General features: G+C 41.1%; 1 protein-coding gene across 1 annotated transcript; it reads left to right on the forward strand.

Annotated features, from left to right (window-relative positions):
* The first annotated feature begins 1,812 nt into the window (after positions 1–1,812).
* On the forward strand, positions 1,813–25,122 carry RADX (RPA1 related single stranded DNA binding protein, X-linked). Its single transcript, XM_060270580.1, has 15 exons — positions 1,813–2,699; positions 3,678–3,864; positions 4,517–4,709; positions 6,211–6,319; positions 8,083–8,174; positions 8,260–8,382; positions 9,551–9,658; positions 10,524–10,691; positions 11,496–11,656; positions 13,232–13,341; positions 16,618–16,688; positions 18,913–19,176; positions 21,628–21,774; positions 23,004–23,092; positions 24,973–25,122. Exons 1-15 carry the CDS (start codon positions 1,813–1,815, stop codon positions 25,120–25,122), a joined length of 2,859 nt encoding a protein of 952 aa, XP_060126563.1.
* Positions 25,123–27,642: the final 2,520 nt, after the last annotated feature.

Raw genomic sequence — 27,642 nt, forward strand, 5'->3', positions numbered from 1 at the left:
AGGCCAGCTCTGCAGGATGTTTCATCTGAGGATAGGGACCACTACAAGATCTCATTTTGTTTGGTGGAACATGTTCCTTTGCAGGATGCCTCTCCTGTTAGATATGCATCCTGGCGCTGTTATCTTTAGCTTCCATTGACAGAAAGTCAGTAGCGTCCCTGCATATAGAGCAACAGGAACAAATATTGGAGCGCATGTGCTGGTATTGGATTTTAATCCAGTTTGACACACTAATGACAGCTCTCATGAAACATGGCTATCTCGTTGCCCCTTTCACAACAACTCCTCTCCCCCACTCTTTTTTTATTGAGCTACTTGTTCTTACTAAAAGAATTTAAAAAGTAGCAGCAGGTTTGATTTTAATTGTTTGGGGCCAAATGATTTAAACCCTTAGCAAAGCAAAGTTAGGAAGATTCTAAGCAGGGGAATGTCATATTCCCTCCCAGGCATTCAAAGAACATGCATAAAGATCCTCCACTCGAATGAATCCTGCACCTTCTCTTATGTTCCTCTTACTATGCCAGTGGAATAGGTCTCCTACTACTACCAGCAATGGTAATAGAGAACAGTCATTCTGCTTACCCTGTACACACTGGGACTGTACACAGATATATCACAGAATGGCTCTCTTGCATGTAATAACCTTTTTGTTCCCAGTGTCTAGCATTTCCGCGTTTCTCTACTCACAAATACATATAATACATATATCCAAATGAGGCAAAATACACCTGACTGGGCACCAAATCACCAAAACATATGCCATAATGAACCTGTAAAAAGATAGCTGCAGAAAACATGCTTTGGTGTTATTTTGAAAAAGATTAACTCAGTTCAGTTGTTTGTGGAGTGACCAGCATAGGGACAATTGGCGAAAAAAAATAGTTTCAAAGCAATGTAAGGATACAAATGTCAGCTATGGTACCAGTAATAGTCTTCTTTTTAATATTGTGGATAGAATAAAGTCTTGGATTTTGATTTTTTTAAACATGCTTTTTTGTTTTTCTTATTAAGGACCGTTTAATATTTTGTATATTGTTCAAATTTGCTTAATTGACTTCAACAAAACGAAAAGTTTTGTGCCACCTGTCAGAAATGCTTCTAGAGCAGTTTGCAAAACTAAGGTGAAACCCCTGGACGAAATGCAAGAAGCAACATCGTGTTTGTTTTGTTTGTTTTTATAAAAAAATTAAATACACCTCCGTATAACTAAAAATTTGCCTTTAAAAACCAGTAAGTAGTTCAAGGACAGCTGAGCAGCAAAAAGGAAAAGAACCTCGTAGAAAACTGCCTTTCTTTTCTGATTTGGGGCTAAGTCCCACCGAACTCCATGAGGCTTACTTCTGATAAGATGCGTGCAAAAACAACTCAGAAGCAAGTCCCATATAGTGATCAATGCTACTTACTCCCCAGTAACAGCACACTGCTGCCTTCTTGTGTGTGTCTGTTTTTCCACTTGTTTTATTTTTATTTTTATAAAATCATAGAACTGTAACGCTAGAACAAACGCGCCCGGGTCTTTTGCTTTTTTCTGGTAAAGCGCAACAAGCGGCCGCCCTCGCGAATCCCCCCTCCCCTCGAGCACGCTAATTGGAAACTCCGCCTCGAGCACGCTAATTGGGCAGCGTCCCATGCAGATTTCTTTTTTTTTCTTCCTGTGAATCCCGGTCACTCTCAAAAACGAAAAAAAGTTACAGTATTCTCTCCTTCCGCTCTTGGACCTGCAAACTACCTGCAGCTACCTTCTCCGCCTTACTCGACTAAAGTTGACTTGGCAGCCGTTGTGTCTGTGTGTGGCGGGCCAGAGAGTTTCGAATGGAACCACACACGTCCGAAAGTGACGAGCTGGAGGCCGTAAGACATGAACTCGAGGTTTTAGAGCTATGGGCTGATGATCCTTACCAAAGATGCAATCGGAGGAGGAACATGAACAACGAAACGGGTCGGGACTCTTGGATACGCGAGGCGTGTAGCCGAGCTGCCTTGGCTTCCAACCAAGTGCTCACCTTCGCAGCTGCTCCGCCGGTGACCGTGTTATCCGTGGAGAGGTATCTGAAGGATACCACCAAGAAGACACGCGCCGGCTACTTTCCTGCTAGCAGGGTATCCACGCGTTCCACTTCCTCCAGAGAAGTGAGAGCTCCTGCTCTTTTCGCCTCGCCAGCAGACCCGTATACCAGCGAGGCGACCACTTCTGCCGGTGCCACCAACGAGGTGCCCAGTCCCAATCCTTTCACCAGCGAGGTGACCACTTGTGCCTCTTCCATCACCAAGGCACCCAAGCGTACTGGCTTCCAATACCTCTATGATGTGACTATCTCCGACGGCGTGTACCGGGAGAGATGCTTTCTGGCCCCTGAGTTGAGCCGCTTGGTGCACACCAATGCCCTTCGCTGTGGCCTGCGGGTGAAAATCACAGAGGGTTCGTGCGCTTTCGTTCATAAGTTTGGTACCTGGCTTATGAGCATAGAACAGCTTGAAGTTGTTGGCGCGGCCAGTGGAGGTGATGCTGCCCGAGGTCAAGAGCTTCCCGAGTACAAAATGAAGGCGCTCATACCGCTGACGGGGAGTTGGACGTACTATCTTCCACTGTGGAATAATGAAGATCCGTATGGGGAAACATGGCCGGGGGAAAAGACTTCACAAAAAGCAGTTCCAGATGGTGAGTTGACTGCTGCAGGGTGGGTCATCCATAGTGGGTTGTTGGAAACATGGGGCTAATGTAGATGGGTAGGATAGTCTGGGATATGCCGCTGTTGTTACTGGGTTCGATAAATTTGTCTCTTAGACTTAAGCACACTGGCAATCTATCGTCTGTCTTTATGTGAACAGTGAGATTCTGGGTTGAGAGCCTGGTTTGCAGGAGAAGCTGAATTTGAGGGAATATGTTTGGCGTTGTGTGTTTGTGTATTTGTTGTCTATTTCAGGTATATTTTGGTCCAACATGGTAGCTATTTAGGTATGTTTTTGTGTTGTGTGTCGCTGCACCAGGCCCCAAACTTGAGAGAGGATGTTTTTTATAATTTTATTATAATTTTATTATTTATACCCTAACGATCTGGCTGGGTTTCCCCAGCCACTCTGGGTGGCTTACAGTAACGGTTTTTCTGTGAATAGGTAAGGAATACACATATTCTGGGTGTTAGTGTCCTTTAGCCAAAGACCACCTCAAAGGAAATTTGAGTATGTGGCTTGTCTGTCATGAAACCTGATAATGTTTGCGGACTGCATTTTCTGGGTCCACCTGGGTCATTCTTTTGAGATGGTCTCTATACCTTAGTTCATGAATCCAGTTCACGGTGCCCACAAAATATGCCCTTAAGATAGGATTTGATAGATTTGTAAGGTTTCCCCCCAATATAGTTTCTTCTGAAGAGAAATAGTTAGGGTCATTAAGAGTCAAGATGCTCTCCTGCACCATTTCAGACGTGTGGTTTATGTACCTGTGCATTTGTGTTTACCACTTCATTCGTTTTATTTATGACACCTTGGAATTCTTACAACAGTGCATACAAAGGGCTGTGTTCTTCTGAGACAGCACCAGAGCAACCTTTAGGAATAGCCAACTTGGCAGGACCAGTTTTTAAGATCAGCAGTGTTTGCTTATTTGTAACTTATCCATTTGCTGCAATAAGTTTTGTAGCGCAGTGCTGATGAAACCAACTATGTCACCTATGCACTTTTGAATCTCTTGTTGTTTTCCTAGACACTGCAATAACAACTCTTGCAAATCTGGAGGAAGACTTTGGCGACAAAATAGGCAATAAGATTAAAACTGGCCCCCATCCTATTATCATTAAAATAACCCAAAGGGGGAGACTTCAGTACTATGGAAAGTCCAGTCTGGCTGTTGATAAGCCGTTCCAGGTAGGCTATCTACAGATCTTAACATGCTTACTTCTTGTTGTGTGTCCAGTTAAATCTTAGTAGAGAGGGGCAGCCTGCCCCAGCCCAGTGGAGGACCCCCATAAGGGATATTGGAGTGTGGTGCTTTCTGTTCGGAAGCCCAGTCGAGGGCTGACAGGCCATGATGCCCCCTGCCATGAGCTCTTCCTGAAACAATTCACACCATGGTGGACCTCAATAACAGTTTGCCCAAGCTATTCAATGACAGCTTGTTGAGCAAGCCAGCAAGCTGGTTGACCATGTGCCAAACCTGATGCAATAAAGTTGCAGCCTAATTTAATCCAACTCCAGTTTGTGTATGCCATTATTTTGAGTGCTTCCGCACTGCTGCACAGAACTTGGGCCCACATACAAGTCCCATTGAATGGGGTTTGCTTGCTACCACGCAGATGTTCATAGGGTTGCCACCTTAGACTTAATGCCTTCTGAATGGGGGAAGCATCGCTTCTGTTCCTATGCAGCACCTTATACACAGCTGATAAACTGAGGAGGAACATGCCGTCAGAAAAGTACAGATTAGCCACAGGCATTTTGAAAGAGCAGTTTAACAATACTTTTCACTCTTCCACAGTGTTGCTGAAAGCTTGTGGCTCATATTCTTAATCTCTTTTAGGCATCCTTCAAAGTAGCTGACCATTCCGGTTCTATGCCCATGGTGCTGTGGAATGAGTTGTGTTATGATTGGTATAACAGTATGGAGGTTGGCACTGTGCTGCTTCTGGAAAACTATGGTGTTAAAAGAAGTCACCTTTTAAAAACAAAGCCAACTCTTGGAGCCATTGGCACGAAAAAATCGTTCTCAATAGGTTAAGTATTTTGAATATTAATTGTTGTTCAACAATGTGGGGTTTTTTTGCAGAAGGTGGCAACATATGTTTAGTTTCACAGACCATTTGAAAGCGTTTGGCTGATTATAACTGTATTAGGGAACATTGAAATCTATACCTAGGTCATGAAGGGAGAGACATTGAGAAAAAAAATAGCACTATCTTAAAAAAAATTACTGCACTACTGCCCCTAGAAAAGAAAGTAAAATTTTACTTCCTTGGCTGCAGAACTAAGGTGTAAAAAATGTTTCCCCCCCCCATCATTTTGGTGTTCCCCCCCCAAAAAAAGTGTTAAAAGATGAAATTCCTTATTGTCCCAATTCAACCACGCTTTTCATCTGCTGTGTAATAAAGTGTGGAAACTGTTAAGAATTGCAAGTCACAATTTGTCAATTTAAGACTTTTTTTTTTACAAACCTATTCTCAGTGGACTCATGAAACAAAGTTTCTTCTTTTTTACACATCTTAAATAAGTCTGTATGATCATGAAGAGATAACAAATAATAGAGGGGAGATGGAGAATGCCCAAATGAAATTAACAAGGAACAATGTAAATTAAATAATAATAAAAATTGACAGAAGAGTTGAGCTTCTCATTGCATTCATAGAAAGCTCTTGAAATAATCTCCCAAATTTATAGTTCTTTTTTGAATTCAGCATGTAATTTTGTTTCAAAGTTCACTTTAAAATGTCATTATTTTATAACACCACATAAACAACAAATCAATGAATCTGGAGGGCCACAAGTTGCCCTCTCCTGTTGTGAGATCATACACAACTCTCTTTGTGTAACTTGAGAAGCACTTGGTTAAAGAGTAATATTGAAAGCGAAACCTTGCTTCTGCCTTGGTACCGTGTTGCTAAGACTAAGTGATATATAGATATTAGACTCAGAAATAGATATTAGGGCTTTGCAGCTCACGCTGGGAAGACCCCCCATTTAGTAATGCTCATTGTTAAGTCCCACTCGCTACATAAAACAAAATATTTCGTCCCTCCTCTTAATCTAGAGAACTCTATAAATATTTACAGTATGGAGCCATTCTTGGGTGTTAGCTAGATTCTTAACGTTCTGTTACTCCATTGAGGGGGGGGGGCATTTTTAACATTGAAGCTCTTTTGAAGAAATTCCACTCTAACAATTCTCTGTCTTCAGTCTTCAAATGCTATTCAGCATGTATTTTGAATTTCTGCTTCTTCCCTTTGATATAACCACTCACATTATTTATTTATGGTTGATCTTGGAGGGCAAAACCGAGGGAGGCAGTTGTTAAATAGTTTGTCAGTGAGAAGATTGTCCAGAAAAGCTCCAGACATAGTGGCACTCTATCTGATTTTAAATCCCTTGTGCTACCCAAAGAATTGAGTCTTGGGGATAACAGTGTTTGTTATACATACAGGAGTAGCACAACTATGTTACTTAGGCAGCCAGGATCTCAGTTGTTCAATGTGTGTTCTCACGATTAATTTCTTCTTCTAGAACTAACACTAAATGCTGGGCAAAGACCTACAGTTATTACCATCATTCCAGAAAATGAAGTTAAAGCGCAATGGAGATTGCCCAAAATTAACTATCGGTTTATCCCAAGGTTAGGCTTTTTATGTTCTCTTTTTTTTGGAAACAATGTGTTGTAGCAATATACAAGGCAGGAATCAATAGTATAACAAACGTGGGAAGGAGGAGGGAGGGGGAAAGTACCAGAGGGGAAAAAAGCTTTGTCATTAAGCATTATCTATTTATCATTGCATTTCTATCCTGCTTTTGCTCCCAAAGTAGCAGCAAACGAGGCAGAAAAGCAATACAATTGAAAGCGAAATGCCATATTTTTCCTGTGTATAAGACTCTTTTTTTGCTAAAATTTTGTAGGCAAAAATGGGGGGGGGTCATCTTATACATGGATAGAGAATGCAGTGGGGGGTGATTGGATGTGGCGAGCGGGTGGGCAAGTGAGGGATTGGTGGCTCAACAGCTCAAGAAATATTTATTTCTTAATTTGGGGTTCATAAAAATAGGGGTCGTCTTGTGCATGGGGGTGTCTTATACACAGAAAAATACGGTAAATAAAAACATAAACGTTTTAATAGCATTTTAAAAGTTCGACTTGATCCTTATGGCTATTCATTTCAGGCTTCTCATGAACAGTATCTTGCATACATAAAATGCCTTGTTTAATAGGATTTTTATAAAATTGAATGCCATTAATGAAGGAGACTCAAACAGGGAAGGCATTCAACAAACGGGGAGCTGCTACCAAGAAGGCCCTGTCATGGTACAGTATCAACCATGTGTAACCCATTGGCAACGGGGGTGGCATTCTTCCAGGTACTTTGATCCCAAGCTGGTTAGGGCATTGCATGCTGGTACTGCCCCTGTGAGTTGGGCACAGTAACTCACTGTTAGCTAGTGCATCACCTGCAGGACTACTTACTCTTGGCTTGTCAGGTTGCAGCAATCTGGGTGCTGCACTCTGCACTAGCTGCAGCTTCCAGGGTGTCTTAAAAGACAGACCCTTGAGCTGGTGGCCCTGATCCACAAGAACTTTCAAGACTGGACCAAAGCCTTCATGCCTTTCAGGAAAGATATCACTAATCATGTTTGTGTGCCTCTTCCACAAATGGTCCAGAGGGTGGCAACATGAGAACATGGGTCTTTTCTGTGGTGGCTCCCCATTTGTGGGATGCTCTCCCCAGGAAGGCTCACGTGGCACCTTCATCTGTAGGTGCCAAGAGAAAACATCTCTCTTCATCAGGCCTTTGGCTGATTGACCTTTGAAAAAGTTTTTGTGGAAGAAGGGGTTATTGGTTCATTTTTGTTTTATTATGATGTATTTTGTGTTCCCAATTTGCATTTTTATGATGTGAACCACCCTGTGATCTTTGGATGAACAGCGTTATAAAGATTTAAATAAATTAATGGGGATTATAATAATCCAGGTGGGAGGTTACTCAAGCATGGACAACTGAGGCCAGGCTTTGCCAGTCCAGGAAAAGTCATAGCTGATGAAGCAACCTACATATATTGGTCATCATCACTCCTTAATGCTTGGGAATCTGGTGACCCATTGGAATCTGGAGCACTTCCAGACTATGAAGCTGTTCCTCCAGAAGGAGTGCAGTCACGTTGTTCACCTAATTCCTAGATACGGGAACTGCTTACCCACAGCACTTCTGTCTTATCAGGATTTAGGCTCAGTTTATTGGCTCCCATGCAGCCATTGTTTTCAGATACCAGTCCAACACCTTCAACAACCTGTCCAGATTCAGGTTAACTGGAGAGATGGAGCATTGTGTTCATAAACATGGTGAGATTACTGTGTGCTACAAATATCACTCTTACTTTTCCTTATTACAGATCCAGGTTGCATGTCACACCATACGCGGATGACTGTGATGTAGTTGGGCTTGTGAAATTTGTGGGAAGGACTGAGCGCAAAAGAAAAACAGGTTATTTTAAAATATTTTTGTGCCAATTAACAATTAATTCAAAAATACTTTCTTAAAATGTTTAACATTTCTGTTGTCCTTACAGAGTGTGGAGAAAACTTTTTGATCTATCGTTGGGTGATGGTTGCTGATGGAACCTCAGACAAGACTTTCATTCTGCAATTGTTTTCTTCATCTCAGCCTGACATATTTGAGAAAATCCACCCAAGTATTTGGTGTTTTTTTTAAAAAAAAAATCCCTGCATTTCTCCCTCCCCAAATCTTGTAATACCCTTTTTCTTAAAAGTTTGCTTTAATTTTGGGTATTGGCAGTCAATACCAGTGCAGCTCCTTCTAAAGTCCCTGGCAGAACAGTAGAAATGAGGGATTGAAACTTGTGCCATCTTTGCATGTGATGGTGCTCAGGCAGGTTTATATATATATATATTCTCCCTTGTTTCTGAAGGGAGAACTATATATGAAGTACTCTCTAGCATTTATAAATGAGTGGCTTAAACCTTTGGTGTAAATGTCATGGCCTTAAATCATAATCCAAAGAGTTATGTTTAGGTGTGCAGCAGGATTTGGGAATTTAGCAAGACTTTTGACATTTTCAAAAATAAATAGCAAGTTAAAAGTCGAAGAAGATGTGTAGGTTGGGCCTGAGCAATATTGCAACAGACCAAGGGTCCACATAGTCCAACAACATCCTGGGCCAATTAAGTTCTATTCAGAGTAGATCCATTGAAATTAATGGACCTAAATTAGTCATGTTCCTTCATTTCACTGGATATGGCTCCCTACAGAGGACAGATAAAGGGTTCCGCAAAGCCCACAATAAATCTGTAATCTTCCACCTCAGCTACCTAGTTCTCTCAGAGCAGAAAATGTAGTAAACCAGGATCTGGTGAGTACTATTTGAAACTGCAGGTAAGGGCTCACATGCTGGGAAACTATCTCTGCACATACTATTGCTACACAAAAATACTCTCACATCTGCAAGATGTTTAGACTAGAACACCTCTGGCATCTGATTTTCTATACAGAGAGCTATTTTCAACACAAAGGAGGCATGCATGCAATCTAAAGTGATGCAAACCAGTAACTGGTTTTTCTCCTCATCTGCTGTTTGTGAGAACGACAACCAAGTCACATAGTTTTAACTGCTTGGTAGAACAATAAGTTTTAGTTTGGTTGAGCTAGGAATTGTAGGAAGTGCAAATATTATAATAATAATAATAATAATAATAATAATAATAATAATGCCACTTGTATCTTTTGCTTTAAAACCGGATAGTTCTGAACATACATAAATACTGAATAGTATGTGTGAAATAAATAAATGTAATGAAATAACATTTATGAAAAAAAATGATGCAACCTGTCTCCATCTCCAGTGTCACATTTCGTATGTACACACATGAAGGTGATCGAAGAGATTGCAGAGAATGGCTCCTCTACATTTTACCTGAGAACTACTGATGAAAGTCAAATGTCTATTTCAGGTAAATAAACTCTAATTTCATAATTAATACATGCCATTTGTAACAGCCACCTTCAAGTGCTCATGTACATCTTAACCACATTTTTTGTTCCCCTTTTACCTTTAGGTTTCAGCCGTTTTGTTTTTCATTTTTGATTGTTTTTTCAATTATTATTATTATTATTATTTTGCTTTAAAGGCTTCCTCAAAGTCGGCCCTCCAGATGTTTTGAGATTACAATTCCCATCATCCATGACCACTGGTCCTGCTAGCTAGGGATCAGGAGAGTTGTAGGCCAAAAACATCTGGAGGGCCGAGGTTGAGGAAGCCTGGTCTAGGGTTAGGTCTGTATCCGTGGGATTCTAGCAAGAGTACTGCATCTCTGGTTTTGGAAATAAAGCCAGGGTCACAGAGAAGTTGCAGAAGAATATTAAATCTCTGGTGAAATGGTACACTATGACAACTTCATAGAATCATAGAGTTGTAGAGTTGGAAGGGACCATGAGGGTCATCCAGTCCAACCCCCTGCAATTCAGGAATCTTTTGCCTAAAGTGGGGCTTGAAGCCACAACCTTAAGATTAAGAGTCTCATGCTCTATTGACTGAACTATCCCGCAGACTGGTGTGTGTGCAATGAGCCTCTTAGGCAGCTTAGAAACTGCTGCAATTCTTTCCTATCCCTCCTATTCCTGTCTAGAAACCTCATCACCAACATTCCCGGTACCATTTATTAATTCTATAATGTTCTGCATAGAACCACCACCTCTTGAGTTCCCTTCCTGCTCTGCGATTCTATAATTCTATTGACACAGTCACTTATAAAAAGTTGTTGCTTTAATATTTTGATACTTTTATTAGGCTTTTCACAGCCTTTTTTTTATTAACAGAGTGGCACAAAGGCCAGCCATATGAAAAAGAAGGCAGAGTAAAAAGCGTTGCTCAGTGGATGAGAACTCAGCAGGAACCATCTCATATGAAGGAAACTTTCATGGGTGGATATTATCCTTTGCCACCAGCCCCAGACACTTTTCTGAAGTACTGTAACACTGCTGCAGGTGATGTTTTTCATTCTGCATTTTCATTCAGTCATGCTTGCCACTTGGTAAAACGAAATATTTCTGTGCAGCTTTGTTCATTTATTTGTACTTTTTAGTAAATGATCACAATGCTAAACAACAAACTATACCAGTAACAGTCATACACTAAACCAAAAGGTAGAGGAGGAATGGGGGGTTTGTTTGGAAAGTTTATTGACGAAGAAGAAAAATATTAAACTATCAGAACAAGCCAGTTAGCAGGGTTTTTAGGCAAAGATTTCCATATAGGTTCACCAGCTCTTTACATATATATGTGTGCACCTGAAAGTCCCCACCATGTGGGGTAGAATTCAATAATATATATGTAAGTCAGTAAAATGAAATTATTTCAGTACAAGATTAAGACGAACACACACTTGTGACCACAAGGGCCCTCACATATCACATGTACCAAGGACATGCAGTGCTGAAATAGTGGGTGAGCAGTGGGGACTTTTATTTCCTGTTTGTAGTCTAAGGGTAGCCAGTAATGAAAATCAATCAGAGGTTTATCTGTATCAATTTAAAAGCAATAATTTAACATTAAGTGCTTTGCCATTTGAATCTTTTGAATTCATAATTTTTGTAGTATTGTTTCTTTAAAACTAAGTTTATTTTTAGCCAAATTATAACAATTTCAATTAATTCCCAATTAATACAATTATTCAAATGCCAATCAACTTCCAATTAATACATTTTAGTTATAGTGGTTTGCTGTGTGGTGGATTGGATGCATTTCTGTTCAAAGCTAAATTTCGGGGGATTATTATTATTATTTTGCAGTTGATCAAGTGTTGAAAACCGTCAATGAAATTGGGGAGGAGATTCAAAAAATGCACTACAGGGAACACAAACGCTTTGCTATTCAGGGGATAATTGGTGCTATAAAATATATCGACTGCACCAAGATATCTCCTGATGCCTCAGTTGGGGCACCAGAACAGGTATGGTGATTGAGAATTAACAGTATAAGTATTTGGATACTATGTTTTACATTTTTTTACATTTTTAAAGAAGAAATAGAGTTTAAAAGACATAGTTTAGGTTTTTAAAGTTTTAATGTGGATGTTCCATTTTTTAAGAAAAAAAGAGTATTCAAACTGATATTTAAACTTTCTACAAGTGAAAAAAGCAGTGGAAATGAATCAAGAAACTAAATGTGGGGGGGGGTAGGCAGAACCATTTATTTAGTAGATCATATTCGAAGGACTGTAGATATTCTATAAACTAATCCTTAAGGTTCTGATACTGGAGTTGAATCTAGATTGGGGTTTAAAATATATAGATATTTCTTTGAAGGACAATATAAGAAATGTAATTAACCTAATAGAGTATTTGGAGGTAAAAAAATGAAAAGCAGGCCACACTAATCTTTTAAGATGCAGAGAAAGCCTTTGATAATATTTCATGGTCATTTATGATTAAGGTATTAGAGAAAATGGAAACAGGTAATTCTTTCCTAGCTGGAATTAAAGCTATCTGTAATGCAAATATTTTTTATACACAATATTCTTTTAGACAAATGCCAAATAGAAAAAGGAACGAGACAAGGTTGTCCCTTATCTCCATGGCTGTTTATTATGACGTTAGAAATATTGCTTCAGAATATAAGGAGAAATAGGGAAATTAAAGGTATTGAGGTGGAACAAAGAGTCTATAAACTAAGGACATTTGCTGTTGATGTGTTGTTGACATTGGAACAACCTTTAGAGAGCATTCCCAAAGCATTAGAAGAAATCAAAAGGTTTGCAGAAGTAGCAGGTTTTAAAATAATTTCAGATAAAACCAACATGTTGGCTAAAAACATGGATGATCAGTCAAAAAAATTGTTAGAAAAGATGTCTGGTTTGAAAATATATTTAAAAAGTCAGATATTTGGGAATCTGGCTGTCTGTAATAAATCTCAATTTCTTTGAAAATAATTATGTTAAATTGTGGAAAGAAGTTAAGAAAGAGTTGGAGATATGGGAGAGAATGAAGCTTTCCTTGCTGGGTAGAATTTCAGCCATTAAAATGAATTTATTGCCCAGGATGCAGTTTTTATTCCAATCAATCCCAACTGTAAACAATTCAGGCTGCTTTAAAGAATGGAAAAAAATATATTTCTAAATTTATCTGGTGGGGGAAAGCCAAGAATTAAACATAAAATTATGATAGATATAAAAGAAAGAAGAGGCTTTGCTCCACCAGACCTGCAAATGTATTATGTTTGTGTTGGTTAAAATAATGGATTACATTGGATAATGCAGACATCGTAGATCTAGAGGGTGATGACTTAAAATTTGGCAGGCATGCATGCCTTTGGTATGGGACTGGAGAAAAAAATGTTTAAAATTACTTTCCTTTCTGCTGGGGATGACTCGGACTGAAATCACCAGGTGTCAGAAAAGATTATTTATGTATGCAACAACTTCATATATATTTTCGTGTATATATGAATAATGGCTACCTAGAAGTTGCTGTATTTCTTTGTTTTTGAATAATAAGGCAAGATATCTCCTGTTGTTCATTTTCTACAGACCAGCCAAGAATCTGCAGCAGGAACATCTGCACAAACCTCCCAATTACCTGAACAGCAACCTACAGAACCCAGAAAGTGTCGAGCAAAGAGAAAGATTAGGACTGTGGAGTGAGCTATTTCTCTAAAATGGAATTCCCTTTCTGTTTTGTTTGTTTGTTTTGTTTTTGTTTTGGCATTTGTCTACATTAGGCCACAATCCTGCTTCTGTTGACTTCCCTCTGAGCAAGATTAGGCACACATAGCATGAGAATTGTGTACTTTTCAAATGAGCTGCATCAATGTTCTAAAATGCCTTAGGTTATCATTTGCAAAGAAAATCACTTTTGCATTGCAATACCATGGTTGGCATCCCTCTGTCTTGGGAGACACTGGAGGTGTGTTTTCCTTTGGGGGTGAAACCATCGGAGAGTTACAGTGATTACTTTAGCTGTGGAGACCGATACGGTTGTTGCAGCTGGGGCAGACGAAGGCACCTGGTTGTGCTGTTGCAAATGCACCATGGCAGATGCACCATGTTCTCACCGGTTAGATATGAATAGATATTTGGGAAAGACCTTGCTAAATGAGGTGTGCAGAGGATCTGGGCAGGAATAGGTTCAAAATATCAAGATTGTAATACCAAAGAGACCATTTAAATGATTGACTGATTCGAAATGATTTATTTCACCTCTTTTTCGGCGGCTCTTAACAATGAGCTAACTTCTGAATGTTTTGTGGATGCATGTGAATATGTGCAGAATTCAACATAGCTTCTAGATAGGGCTGTGGCTCCAGAAAGTGTCCTTGTGTGTCATACAATCCTACGTACCTTATCAATAGAAAACCAAAGCTGCCTACTAAATAAAATGCTGCCTGATTGATCATACTTCACTAGTACAACAAGCAAGAAAATTGCACAAGTGGCAGATTCTCAGTAACTTCTTGATTTCATTGGATTTTTTCCTTTTTAACTGTAGCATCCAAAGCTCAGGAATTTGCCTCCTAAATGCAATCTTAAAAAATGAAATGGGAAAGAATTCTAATGATTTTCTTTCTCCTTCCTTCCTTCCTTCCTTCCTTCCTTCCTTCCTTCCTTCCTTCCTTCCTTCCTTCCTTCCTTCCTTCTTTCTTTCTTTCTTTCTTTCTTTCTTTCTTTCTTTCTTTCTGCTTTTGTGTTTCAGTTCTAGTTTTTTACAAAAGAAGACTGCTGTCACTATTCTGCCTTCCCTTGAAAGCAAAGGCATCTCTGTGCTTTAACACTGCTCTCCTGCTTAGTTCATGAACATATAATACTGCTGTTTCTTAAGAGGAGCATGGCTGAAATAAAACCATTAAACCTAAGTGTCTCCTCGCGTGTGGCTGGCAGAGTCCCAGGAGTATGTACATAGGACTTTACATCTGCCATGGATTTTGTGGTACAAATAAGCCTTATTGCTTAATACAGCCTAATAAGGTGAGACAAGAGCTGGGAAGAGGGATAGTGACCAGCTTCCATCCAGAAAAGCTCTGACTTCATCCTAAAAGTGTTGGAAGATACACTGAGACTTTCTGCTTCAGACACCACAATGTATTTAAATGGGCAGTGGATTAGATGATGTTAAAATCTGTCTCTTGAAGATACCACCAGTTAAACATGTTTGTGATTCTGATTCATGATTTCACAACCAACAATCAACACAGTGTCTTTTTTTATTTACTGAACTGTCTCCCCCCTGGGTAGAATAGATAACAGAGATTATCTATAGATTCAAACATGCTAAGTGTTGCTTGAGTCTTCCTTGGTCTTCTCTGCCAAGGAGAAGTGTGTTTGTGTCATATTCACAACAGCACACGGTGGAGCTTTGCCTAGAAATCTTCCATTGCTTCTTGGAGCGTATTGTACAGCTCCCTGCACCTCAAGCAGGCTTCCAACAGGTTTCCAGAGAAGTGTTGTTAACAATAGTTCTCTCTGCTCCTATCTTGTCCATTCTGACAAAGACATAGCTCTCGATTTGTAAATGTTAAGAAAGTTAACATTTGAAATTGACTTGTTCACTTACAATAATCCAATGAGGGCCGAAATAGACATGACATAGGGGAACTTTAATCTGATTCCCATTGTTCTATTTTTCTTTACTTCAAGGTGGGGTGTAAGGGCAGGTTATAGGGGAGAACTCTTCACCCCCCAAAGCTTTTTTCAAAATCACTGGGGGTTGTAAAATACGGACTGTCCAGTAGAACTATCAGATTTGGGGGTTGGGGTTGGCAGGATTTTGAGGTAGATTGGGAAAGCATTGGGGAACAGATTACACACTTGCCTCAGTTCCCTATCAAATTACTTAAAAAGAGCTCTGCCAGTGTGGTAGTGGGCGGGGTGGGGGAAAGAGGATTTCTCAGTCTGAATGGGACCTGCCACCCAGAATCCAGGATAGAGGTAGGAAGTAAGATGAGTAAAATGGTGTGGGGAAATAACGATTAAGCAACACGGGTGGTGCTGTGAGTTAAACCACAGAGCCTAGGGGCTTGCCAATCAGAAGGTCGCGGTTTGAATCTTCATGATGGGGTGAGCATAGCTGCCAAGTTTTCCCTTTTCTCACGAGGAAGCCTATTCAGCATAAGGGAATTTCCCTTTAAAAAGGGATAACTTGGCAGCTATGGGGGTGAGCTCCCATTGCTCGGTCCCTGCTCCTTCCAACCTAGCAATTCGAAAGCACGTCAAAGTGCAGATAGATAAATAGGGGGGAAGGTAAATGGGAAGGCAAACGGCCTTTCTGTGCGCTGCTCTGGTTTGCCAGAAGCAGCTTAGTCATGCTGGTCGCATGACCTGGAAGCTGTCTGCAGAGAAATGCCGGCTCCCTCGTCCAGTAAAGCGAGATGAGGGCCCTAACCCCAGAGTCATCCGCGACTGGACCTAAACATCAGGGGTACCTTTACCTTTTACCCCTAATGCCAGTTGTCCTATCAATGAATAGCACAAACATGCCATCACAGCTGCTTTGAAGTTAAGAAAAAGGAGGTGGTGTCATGTCTGTTTTGGCCCTGATCATAAGACCTAAGTCAGTGGCGGAGCTTCATGCTCCGGCACTTGGGGGGGGCTAGAGCAGGCGGAGGTGGGGCTGGCATGTGTCCTGGGGGCATAGCGCATGTTCCAGGGCGTGGCTCTTGTCCTGGGGCGGGGCATGCCACCTGCAGGGGCGGGGCGCCCAGCACAGGCGGGGGACAGCCATGATAGCACCCCACTGGGATTGTGCTGCCCGGGGCAGTGCGCTCCCCCCGCACTCGTCTTCCTCCACCAGTGACCTGAGTGACTGCTTTAGTCAGTAAAAATTAAATGCCGCAACCTATGTGTTGAAATGGTGATTACTGGCAATATCGCCAAACAGCCCTATAATTCCCCAATAGCATCTCTACTCTTGGTTTTTATAGGTCAGATGAAGATCAGCAGGATGCATCACCAGCAGAAAGAAGTGCTCAAGTGCGAAAGAAGCGCAGGAGAAGTATGTGTCTGATTCCTTGAAACCTATATGAGTGCCGGCCTTTTACATTAAAATAAGCAGCACCAGCAGCCTTAGCAAACTTAATATGGCTTCCTAACTTTTTACAGTACTGTAATGCTATATGTTGTTTAGTTAGTGAAATTCTAACTAAATGTTGGTTTTTAAATCTGGCTTAGGACCCTAGTGCTAAATGGAGATGGAGGAGGTGGGATAACCTTGCTGCTTCAACCAAACCTCTCATTTTAATTGGAGTGAATCTTCCTTCCTGGGTCCATATGCAACCTCTTATGTTACAAGGTCTTACCTTATTATTGTGAATAGGAAGGTGATTTCAGTTAGCTAAATTGCATATGTGATGATCTAGCTTGGATCTTCTACATTTCCTGCTGGCAAATGCTGCTGCCCCATTATGGAACCCTAGATTTTAATTCTAGAGTACAAGGCAGCTCAGCTGCTTTAAAAAACAACAACCAACAAACCAGTGCCTGCCAGAAAGAAGAAGGAAGACCACTTTCTAGAGCTCTGCCGAGCAATAGCTATTATAATCAAGCAACTGATGTTTACCACATTGTTGCTAAGCTGAAACAACTATTTGGGTTTTCTGATTTTAAAGGTAAACTTTTGCCTCCTAATTCAAAATTAACTGAATTAGAGTGAAATGTCTAGGTGCTGAGGACATGAAGCAGCCATCAACCTTTTCATTCCTAGGCAACTGCACTACAAAGACTCCACATTTCACTGCATGTAGGACAAATGATTTAAGTCCAGCAGTTTAAGGGGAAGAGACCAATGCAAATAATTTATTTAAATTTACCACTGACATTATATATTCCCTAAACAATGTTGCATACTAATTGGTTCACCTAACCGCTGTAACATGTGAATTAACAAGTAAACAGAGCACTCTAGGAGGATTTATTGCATCTGAATGTTGCAATTTTGCTTCGTTTCTGCTACTCCTATATTGCACATCTTTCTTGCTTTGTCCCACCTTCCAGACCCAAAATACCTGACAATCCACAATGTGTGATCATTGCAACCCATGTGCTTTGTACAGTACTGTATATGGCTGACCAACTAACTCCCAGCAGCAGCCTGCACTTCCCAAGGGGCGATAAGGGCTGCAGCACACCTTAAGAGTCCTTTTCTTTTGCAACCAACATGTCTATTTGCATCTTATGATAGGTGTGCTGCAGGTCTGTGCAACTTGGAGAAAATGGCCTTTCAGGCCTAATTGGGGGTGAGGTGGGGCTTATTTGGTCCATTGTTGGAGGTGTCTAAGGGACCAAAGCTTTCTAGTAGCAAGAGCAGATAACCAGGCCAAACAGGCCAATTTCACAAGATGAAGAGGAAATGTCATTGTTTAGAGAATATGAATATTCATAGTTTGAGAACTGAGCAAACTGCAGAACTCTGGTAGCTGAAGGAAAGAAAAAAAGAATGAGCTTGCAGACACCCCATGGGCACAGTAGCTGATTGATCCTTTTCATAGAATTATAGAATGATAGAGGAGTTAGAGGAGCACCCAAGGGTTATGTAGACCAACCCCCTGCAATGCAGGAATCCTGCCCTTTTAGTGATGTACAGGCTGGCAATCCTGGAGCTAAGACTAGATTCCTCTGCGTATGATGTATTGCCAGTCCCTGGTATCCATGGAATAAGTTGTTACAGTGCTTGGCTTCATAATGATTTTTTCTCTCCATTGATATTTACATGGAAAAACAGTGACCATTAATTGATTCAGTTTTAAGAGATTACAAGTGTAACATGCTTGTATTCAGATTTATATTTTATACAGCTATTTTCAGTAAGGGGAATTTAAATTACTTATTTTAAAGAAAAAACAAAATGAAGAAGCCTCCATTAAAAAAAAAAGATTCAATGAAATAGGGTTCCCGTTTACTACACATGTAAACTCGGCAAATGCAGTGCATGGAAGAGAATGAAATAAACAAAAAATCCATTCTGGAATAGTAATCATTTTGCTGAACTTGGATTTTCTAATAGTTAACAACTTGAAAAGTGCAGGGAACACTAGCTAATGCTACTTTGTATTTATTTTCTTTTTTAAAATATATAATAAAAGCCTATATCTACTGTGCTGCTGTACTAATTCCACATGCACACAATTTGGGGAGGTTTTTTTTCTGGTTTATTGAAAATCTAGAATGATTTTATAGCAGTAAATGGAGATTAACAACATCACTTACTATCTTCATATTAGGCGCTTCCAAGGCTGGTTCTGTAAATCTTCCACCAAGTTATTGGGAAAATAGCCTCTGGGCTAGAATGAAAAACAACGTAGAGCAGCACTTGCATTACAGCAGCGTTTTCCCAGAAAGCTTTCCTTTGAAATTTAATTATGAAAATTCAGATTCTCTCATGCAACTGTACAATCTCCAAGCAGCCAAATACAAAGATGTACCAACTGGAGAAGCTGAAAATGAGTATGCCTGTCCTTATGAATACTATCAAGTGACTATTATCGGTAAGTAACCACCATCTCTGCTAAACAAAATTCAGCATCCCATTGGGAAGTGCAGGGGCACGCAGGCTCAACAACTTTGGCTCCCCCCAAAAGCTCAACAACTCTGGCTCCCCCCCCCAAAAAAAAATATATGGGGGGAATTCAATGGGGGGTGACAAGAAATTTTCTGCACCGGGTACCCCCTGACCTTGCTATGCCACTGGGGAAGTGTTAACAGTTTTGTCTGGGTGTTGAAAGAATAATGGTTGCTGCACAGAGCTAAGAGGGAATGGATAATGTATCTAAAGGTGTGGTTGGTTTTTTGTTAGAGAGCAAGAAGTCAGAGTTTGAGGTTATCTGGGTTCAAAGTTCACTTGGCGGTCTTGGACTGGTGTTTATCTCACAGTGTAACATACTCCACAGGTTTGTTTTGGGGATAAAATGGACAGAGCAGGGAGAAAAGATGGGATATAAAAACATAGTTAAAGGTAAAGGTAAAGGGACCCCTGACCATTAGGTCCAGTCGTGACCGACTCTGGGGTTGCGCGCTCATCTCGCATTATTGGCCGAGGGAGCCGGCGTATAGCTTCCAGGTCATGTGGCCAGCATGACAAAGCCGCTTCTGGCAAACCAGAGCAGCACATGGAAACGCCGTTTACCTTCCCACTGTAGCGGTCCCTATTTATCTACTTGCACTTTGAGGTGCTTTCGAACTGTTAGGTGGGCAGGAGCTGGGACTGAGGAACGGGAGCTCACACCGTTGCAGGGATTCGAACCGCCGACCTTCTGATCAGCAAGCCCTAGGCTCAGTGGTTTAACCACAGCGCCACCTGGGTCCCTACAAAAACATAGTTAATGAAGAATAAATAGAGCAGCTGTAAGGGGAATAGTCTAGGATCCAAAGAACCTGCTTTTACTTCTACACATTCAACGGTGGGGTGGATTTGTGTTCTTCGAATAGCAGGCCTCTCATACTGTATATGGTAAGTAATTGCTGAAACTCAGGAGATTTTCAGCAATAAACCTAAGATTGGGCTTAATCTTAGAGGCCTAATCTTAAAAGGCAAAGGAGGGAGAAATGATATTAGGATGCAGACAAGTCTGTGGGGACCCCCCCCCAAAAAAACCAACACTTTGGACAGCAGTCATAGTATGCCTTTCTCAAACTTGCCAGCATTTGCTTCTTTACTACATAAATAATGTCCTCTCCATTTCCAAAGAAACCATTTTAGTGGAATGATTTTGGATAGATTGCAATTTCAAAATCCTAGCAAATGCAGAACGGTGCAAAGATGTGGGGAGGAAACTGAACAAGGACACTTTCATTTATGTGCTTGTATGATGGCCCAAACGTGGAAGAACAAGAAGGTAGAATATCTGACTACATGGCAGCATTTTCAATACAGGTGTTGAGTTTAAATCGAGTATTAAGGTGTGCGTGTTTTTAAAGAGCTTGGAATATGGATAGGGTGGGGTGGGGTGGAACGGCAATGCAGTGTTGCCCTATAAGAGTGTGATTTCCAAGTATTGAAGCAGGGTGGAGGGGAAGAGAGACTATCACTTCACTTGACACCAGTAGTATATCACTCAGGGAACTTCGTTTGGTCCTAGAAGGATATTGTTGGAAATAGTTCAAAGAAAACCTGTGAGGGTATTAAAGTATGTAAATGGAAGAGCATAACGATGAAACTTTGTGTGCATAGTCAGTATGTTGGGTCATCAGCTGTTGGGGCATGAGCCAGAACTAAGTCACGTCTCAAACTAAATTGGACTTAAGAGACAACTATGTGGGAGATGCGCAGATCGATCTGTCTCTATCTATCATCTATCTATCTGCAGTAATTTATCTATCTGCAGTAATCATCTACAATTAGTGTTGTATGTTGGGGGGAATCAAATATACAGCTAAACAGTACAGTATATTACTGAGGAATGCAATAGAAGTGCTGGTTTTTTTATATGTTTTCAGGAAAATGTCTGGGCCCCTGCGAATCAAGATTCTGATGTTTAAGTTTGAAGTCTTTGGTGCAACTCTTTGACAGGTTGCCATTAAAAGAGTAGACAATAGTACAGTGGTACCTCGACTTACAAACGACTCGACAACCAAATTTTTCGACTTACGAATGGGGGTAATCGCCGCGCGCTTACAAATGTCTCGACATCCGGAAAAAACAGCAGCGGTTTTAGATAGGGATTTTTCGACTTACGAATTTTTAGATAGGGTTGCTTCGACTTACGAATTTTTCCTTTTCCAATGCATTCCTACCGTATGGGAAATCGCGTTTCCAATGGCGTTTTTCGACTTACGAATTTTTCAACTTACGAAGGTGCCTTCGGAACGGATTAAATTCGTAAGTCAAGGCACCACTGTATTTGGATGAGTGATTTCCCTGTGCTGAAAGGATTGTTAAAGACAACTAAATAGTTCATTATGCTAGCTGATGGTAACAAAATATATCCATCTTTGTACAGGAATGGATTATGACACAGCTATAGATGTTGCCCTCCTGCCTGTGTGTTACCCTGAAAATTCAGACTTACTTCAAGCAGCAGGCATGCAGTGTGCAACACTGAAGTTGCCTCATACAAGTCAGCGGGAGACTGCTCGTGGACTTTCTCGTAAGAACTTCTAGATTATATTGATGGTTTGCTTAAAGGTAAAAGTAAAGGGACCCCTGACCATTAGGTCCAGTCGTGACTGACTCTGGGGTTGCGGTGCTCATTTCGTGTTATTGGCCGAGGGAGCCGGCGTACAGCTTCCGGGTCATGTGGCCAGCATGACAAAGCTGCTTCTGGCAAACCAGAGCAGCACACGGAAATGCCTTTTGCCTTCCTGCTGTAGCGGTACCTATTTATCTACTTGCACTTTGACGTGCTTTCGAACCACTAGGTTGGCAGGAGCTGGGATTGAGCAACGGGAGCTCACCCTGTCACGGGGATTCGAACTGCTGATCTTTTGATCAACCTTAATACAAAACCTTTACTTTAGAATTGCCTCCTGGACCGCTTGTTATCTAGTACGGTTTGCCTAGCCTTGTTGCAGTGTTAAGGAGTATACGTCTAAATGCATATCTTCTTCCCTGCAGATATAGCAACACTGTTAAATGGTGGCTCTTCCTAATTCCAACCATTTGCTAATTGGCAACTGTAAATAATTACAGTAAGCAATAAAGTGCACAAATGCTTCAGTGAGCATATTTCTTTGCATGTGTTTGCCTGCGTAATTGTGTCTGCAAAGGAACTGGTTTTGAATATTTGACCCGCAACCTAATAGAAGATTGCAAATTGCGCTTTTCTGTTTATTAGTGCCAGCTTTCCTTGTGTCATGTTGTCTTCCCGGACATGTGAAACAAGAAGGAACTGGAAGCATTGTTTATTGTGTCAATCTTAGAATTTTTATCTTCAGAAACTAGAAGCCCACAGATATGGTGGTGGCAGTTAGATAACACCCTAAACTCCGGTGTCAAAGTAGACTTCTGAAATGGAAGCAGTTGCTATTTATTTCTTTTGCTTTGTGCTGAGTTAATAATTCCAAATAAGAATGAAAATTTCCCCTTTTCTTCCTATTTATTTATTTATTTATTTATTGCCCAAACACTGAAATGAGCTGAAATTCTGAAGACTTTGTCCATGCTGTTGAGTAATCTGGATGAGGAGGATTCATCCAGATGTTTTTGTTCCCTACTGTAGGCACAGGGGATTGGTTTGCCATCATGTTGGAAGCAGGATGCTTTATTACCTGTTCTGGGTGTAACATTGATGATACTCATGGGAACAGTAACAACAAGGCAACTGTTAAGCATTTGTTTCTTAGTACTAACGTCCATATCTTTGTGCTTGCATGCTAGGTGGGCTGAGGAGAACACCTCTGATCTTCATTCTGGATGTCTGCTCTTTGGGGGAAGAGAAAGTCGAAGTCTTTCTTAACAAAGTGTATGTGACCACAGAGGGATGTAACTAGACAAAAAAATTCTTCCACTATGGATATTTTTACGTTGTTATGGTTTTCATTTTTCATATAAAATATAAGATGAGTAAGGTATATTTTTTTAAAAAAAACTAATGTCATTTTTAAAAAATAACAAAAGAAGAATAGAGAAAGGAGGCGGGAGTAAAATAAAATAAAATAAAATAATTAAAATTATAAATTTTGTATTTTTCTATCTTCTCCTTTAATAAAATAAAATAAAATTTAGTATTAAATGCAGCAGTTTTGTTGTTATTGGTTTCTGTCTGGGAGACAATGGAAGAGTGGGTCTTTGGGGGTGAAGTCAAACTGATGGAGAGTTACAGCGCCTGCTGTGGCTGTAGAGACCGACATGGGAGAGACAAGTTTTGTTGCAGCTGGGGCAGATGAAGGTGTCTGGTTGTGCTGCTGCAGATGCGCCATGGTGCTTCTTCTCTCTGTGCTCCTCCCAGTGGTCATTTCTCCTCTGGTCACTGCTGTCTGGTCACTGACTTTCTGCCTCCACTGAGATCATCTGCAAAGGATTCCCATACAGCAGGGTTAATGGAGGAAATAATGGGATGCATTGGGGAGCAGGAGCATGGTGCAATGCAAATGCAAATTATGTGCACTTTGGCTTGTTTCAGTTGGAATGAAAATTTAAAGGGCTAGGCAAAAAAAACCAAATGCATGGCAGAAATGTTTTGGGAATTTTTTGAAGCGGGGCTATCTTCTCACATTTCAAAATAAGGGAAGTAATGCACATTAGCATCTAAGGCACAACCCCCCAAAAAAGATAGATTCAGAGTCTAGAGTTACCTAACAGAACCACCGGGGGGGGGGGGCGGACCCAAGTCTTGTTAACCTTCCTTAAATACTGCATAAGGTGCATTCACCTTGTTTCGTACTTGCAAGACCATAATGCTATATAGTTTATACTGAATGGTTTATCTACCATGAACTCCACCCCAAATCCAACCTGGTGGTCTTCTTCCAGTTGTAACCACTTGATTTGTCGCTTGCTGGCAATTCCCCAAAGAAAAGCGGATGTTTCTGTCTCATTTGGAGTAGAGACTAGGCAGGATGTAAAAGCCTCGTGTAGAACCTTTAACCCAAACCACTTTATAGCAAGCCCCTTTGTGGCAATGAAGGGGGGGTGCCACGGAGGGATGTGATGCAGTGAGAGGAGAAATGAGTCAGAAATATAGGTGTGTGTACATGTGTGCGAAGGCTACCTGTTATGTATTGGGTTTAATACATCTTTGGTTGCCAGGCGCATTCCAACCAATCATATAAGCGTTGGCAGATGAACATTCTAATGGCAAGTAAGCACGGGCACTGTCAACTGCCAACTGCCAACTGGCAGTTTCTTGCTGGGGCTTTTTAGTGTGTGTGTCCTGTGAGCTCTGTTCTTGTTTTATATGAGTGGTGACAACAGCTCTGACGAATGTTGAATAAACGTTGTTGAGAAACTTATTCTGCCTTGGGCTTCTGGCTTTCCCTGAATATTTAACACTACCAACACAGGTTTCTGCACTATGGCTCTAGCATCAGGCAGCCTATTCCCCTGAGATTAGTACAGTACTGTGTATACCGAAATGGAGATGACGCAATGAAAGATCTAATGATCCTGGAAGGAGTGGTGTTGCTTACCTGCCTCGGATTGAAATTTCAGACCACTCGGAGAAGCAGCAGACTGACAACAACGCAAAGGACCTGCAAATGCTTTAAGGATCAAGCAATGAAGCAAGTGGGGAAATTCAGGTCTGCCTGCTTCCTGGTTCTCACTGGCCTGTTGGGAGCTGCACATGCTGTTGGGGTCAAAGCAAATGTGAGCTTGCTTTATTTCAACGCCTTTAACAACACCTCAGAGAGTGACAGGTGTGAATGTGGTCTGTTTGGGGTGGACTCTCCTGTGGCAGATGCAAGGGGGCTGGTGGTCATTCCCAATTCCACCAACCACCAAGCCTGCACTTGGAACACTGAGTTTGCTGCCGTCGCATCGCCATGGGTTGCCCTGATCGCAAGAGGCAACTGCACTTTTTCAGAGAAGATCAACCGTGCAGCTGTGCAGGGTGCAGAAGCTGTTGTAATCTACAACTCCCCTTCGCGTGGTAACCGCACAGCTTTCATGGCGCATCCCGGTAAGTCCCGTTATGATCGGGTTTCCATGCAGGAAATATTCTGTCTCGATAAACACATGCTTTCCATTTAAAGTGCTGTTTCATTATCTCAGCATCTGTAACAGGAGCACATAAATTAGCAACTCCCAAATCAATCCGAAATGACCGCTTCAGATAATAATTTAATAATAATTATTATTTAATAGTAATTTAAAGCAGAAGAAGTCTTTATCTGGGGTCTGACAGATGGATCCCAAATAAGATTCACCCATTGGATTCTGGTGGAGAGATAACCTTCCTTTCGTTGACCTTGTCCGCTTGAGCAACTCTGAGTAGATTCATAGACTCACTGTGATTATTAACAATTTTTATGGCACTTGTAGTATGCAAGAGAAGTGGCCTCAACACACACCTACTTAGGGAAGTCCATTTGATCTCAGCAGGCCTTCAAAACAAATATGTATTCCTATTGAGATGGATGTATTCTGCATTCTACCCCATTGCTCCTTACACTTTCAACGACCATGTGAAATTAGAACCCATTCTTACAGATGGGGAATTGGGGCTGAGATAGAACATTCCCCAAGCTCACCCATTATGGAGCTGCCATAAGAGCTCAGCTCCTTGAAGACTAGTAGTTTAACAGTCTGTTTGCCTTCTGTCCTCTAAAAATACAGTGGTACCTCGCAAGCCGAATGCCTTGCACAATGAAAAAATCGTTAGATGAAAGCATCTAGTGATTCCTTTGTTGCCTCGCAAGACGAAGCTTTCTATGATCACGTCTTGCAAGATGATTTATTTATTTTTTGGGCGCTTTTTTGCCATTTGTTTCCACAAGACGAAAATTTTGTAAGACGGCACGACCCGCGGAATGAATTATGTTCGTCTTGCGAGGTACCACTGTAATAATAATCCCACTATAATATGATTATTTTTTGTGGAAAGGCTGTGGCTTGGTGGTAGACTTTGTACACAGAAGCTCCTAGTTTCAATCCTCAATATTTTCAGCTAGGGCTGGGAGAGAACCCTGCCTGAAACCCAGGAGAGAGCTGCTGCCAATCAGTGTGGACAGTACTGGGCTGGAGTAAAAGGCAGTTTCTTATGTCCTGAGTTCCACAGAGAACTAGATACTGTGAGTTATCCTGTATACCTTTGCATCCACAACTACAGAGGCACACCTCTCTCTTTGCGTGGTAGCCAGCAATGTGCATTTGAATCCCACTGAAATATATCTTAGCACTAGCTGGCCCGGCCCCGCGTTGCTGTGGGTTATCCCTGTGATTCTCCCCACCCTGTCCCGGTCCATGACATATCCCACCCCTCCTCCCTCCAACCCCCTGGCTCATCCCTGTGTTTCGGTAGGACACCCTTCCCTATGTTTTCCACATATCCACATGATGCTGACAAAAGGCCCTACATTAGCACTATGCAACAGAACAAAAGAACAACAACAACACACACACACACACAAACCCTTTATTTCCCCCCCCCCAACTGCAAGATGTCTATGAGAAAAGTTTCTCTCACTACATGTAAGTGAACTGTGAAAAAGACTATGAATTGAAAATGGAGATAAACGATGTACTTTCCCCCATCTGTTTGTTTTGTAGCACAACATATTTAATGAAAACCATAAAAAATGCATCACCCACACATAAGAGGGAGGGTGGGTATGAGCAGACTTGTGGGCAGTTAAGATTTACAGAAGTATCCACCCCCCAAAAGGGGGGAATAACCTTAAGGGGTTAGGGAGACCCAAAAGCAGTCCAATGGGGACTGAGTATCCTCAGCTGCAATAGAACGTTGACACACTTCTGGGAGGGGGGGGCAAAAAATTGGCAAAGAGTGGGTGACAGGAAGAGGAAGCACCTCCCATGTTGCAACATTTTGTTGCAGATTCCACTAGTTTCTCTCTGGTAATCAAAAGTTACAGACTGGAAATTCAGGAGCAACCCCGTGAGATGAAAACACATGAGACTCAGAGAGAGCTGAACCACCTTTAAAAATAGAACACCTGTGTATAGCTGCACACACGCAGAAGGGTATTGGATCATGGATTAGTTCAGTCAGTCAGTTTTATTGCACATAGCCAAAGGCTGCCGCAATGTACACAGAATCATTCAACAATTAAAAGGAAATATGCTAGATTAATACAAAGAACTTAAAACATTTATATTATCAAAGCATTACCTACTCTAACAGAGCTATAGAAATACCTTAATATACAGGTTAAGACTTTAAACAATAAAATTTATAGGCTAAAATCACCACATGACCACTGATACCGTATATTTAAAATAATGTTAATTAATACAATGTACAATTATATTTGGAGTTTGGTGATAAAGATGGAATATAGCTTGATGTAGGTAGGGTCAAATAAATTCATCTCCTTAGGATTAGTTCAAGGTTTGATGA

The sequence above is a fragment of the Zootoca vivipara genome, chromosome Z (genome assembly GCF_963506605.1).
Source record: "Zootoca vivipara chromosome Z, rZooViv1.1, whole genome shotgun sequence".
Taxonomy (NCBI): domain Eukaryota; kingdom Metazoa; phylum Chordata; class Lepidosauria; order Squamata; family Lacertidae; genus Zootoca; species Zootoca vivipara.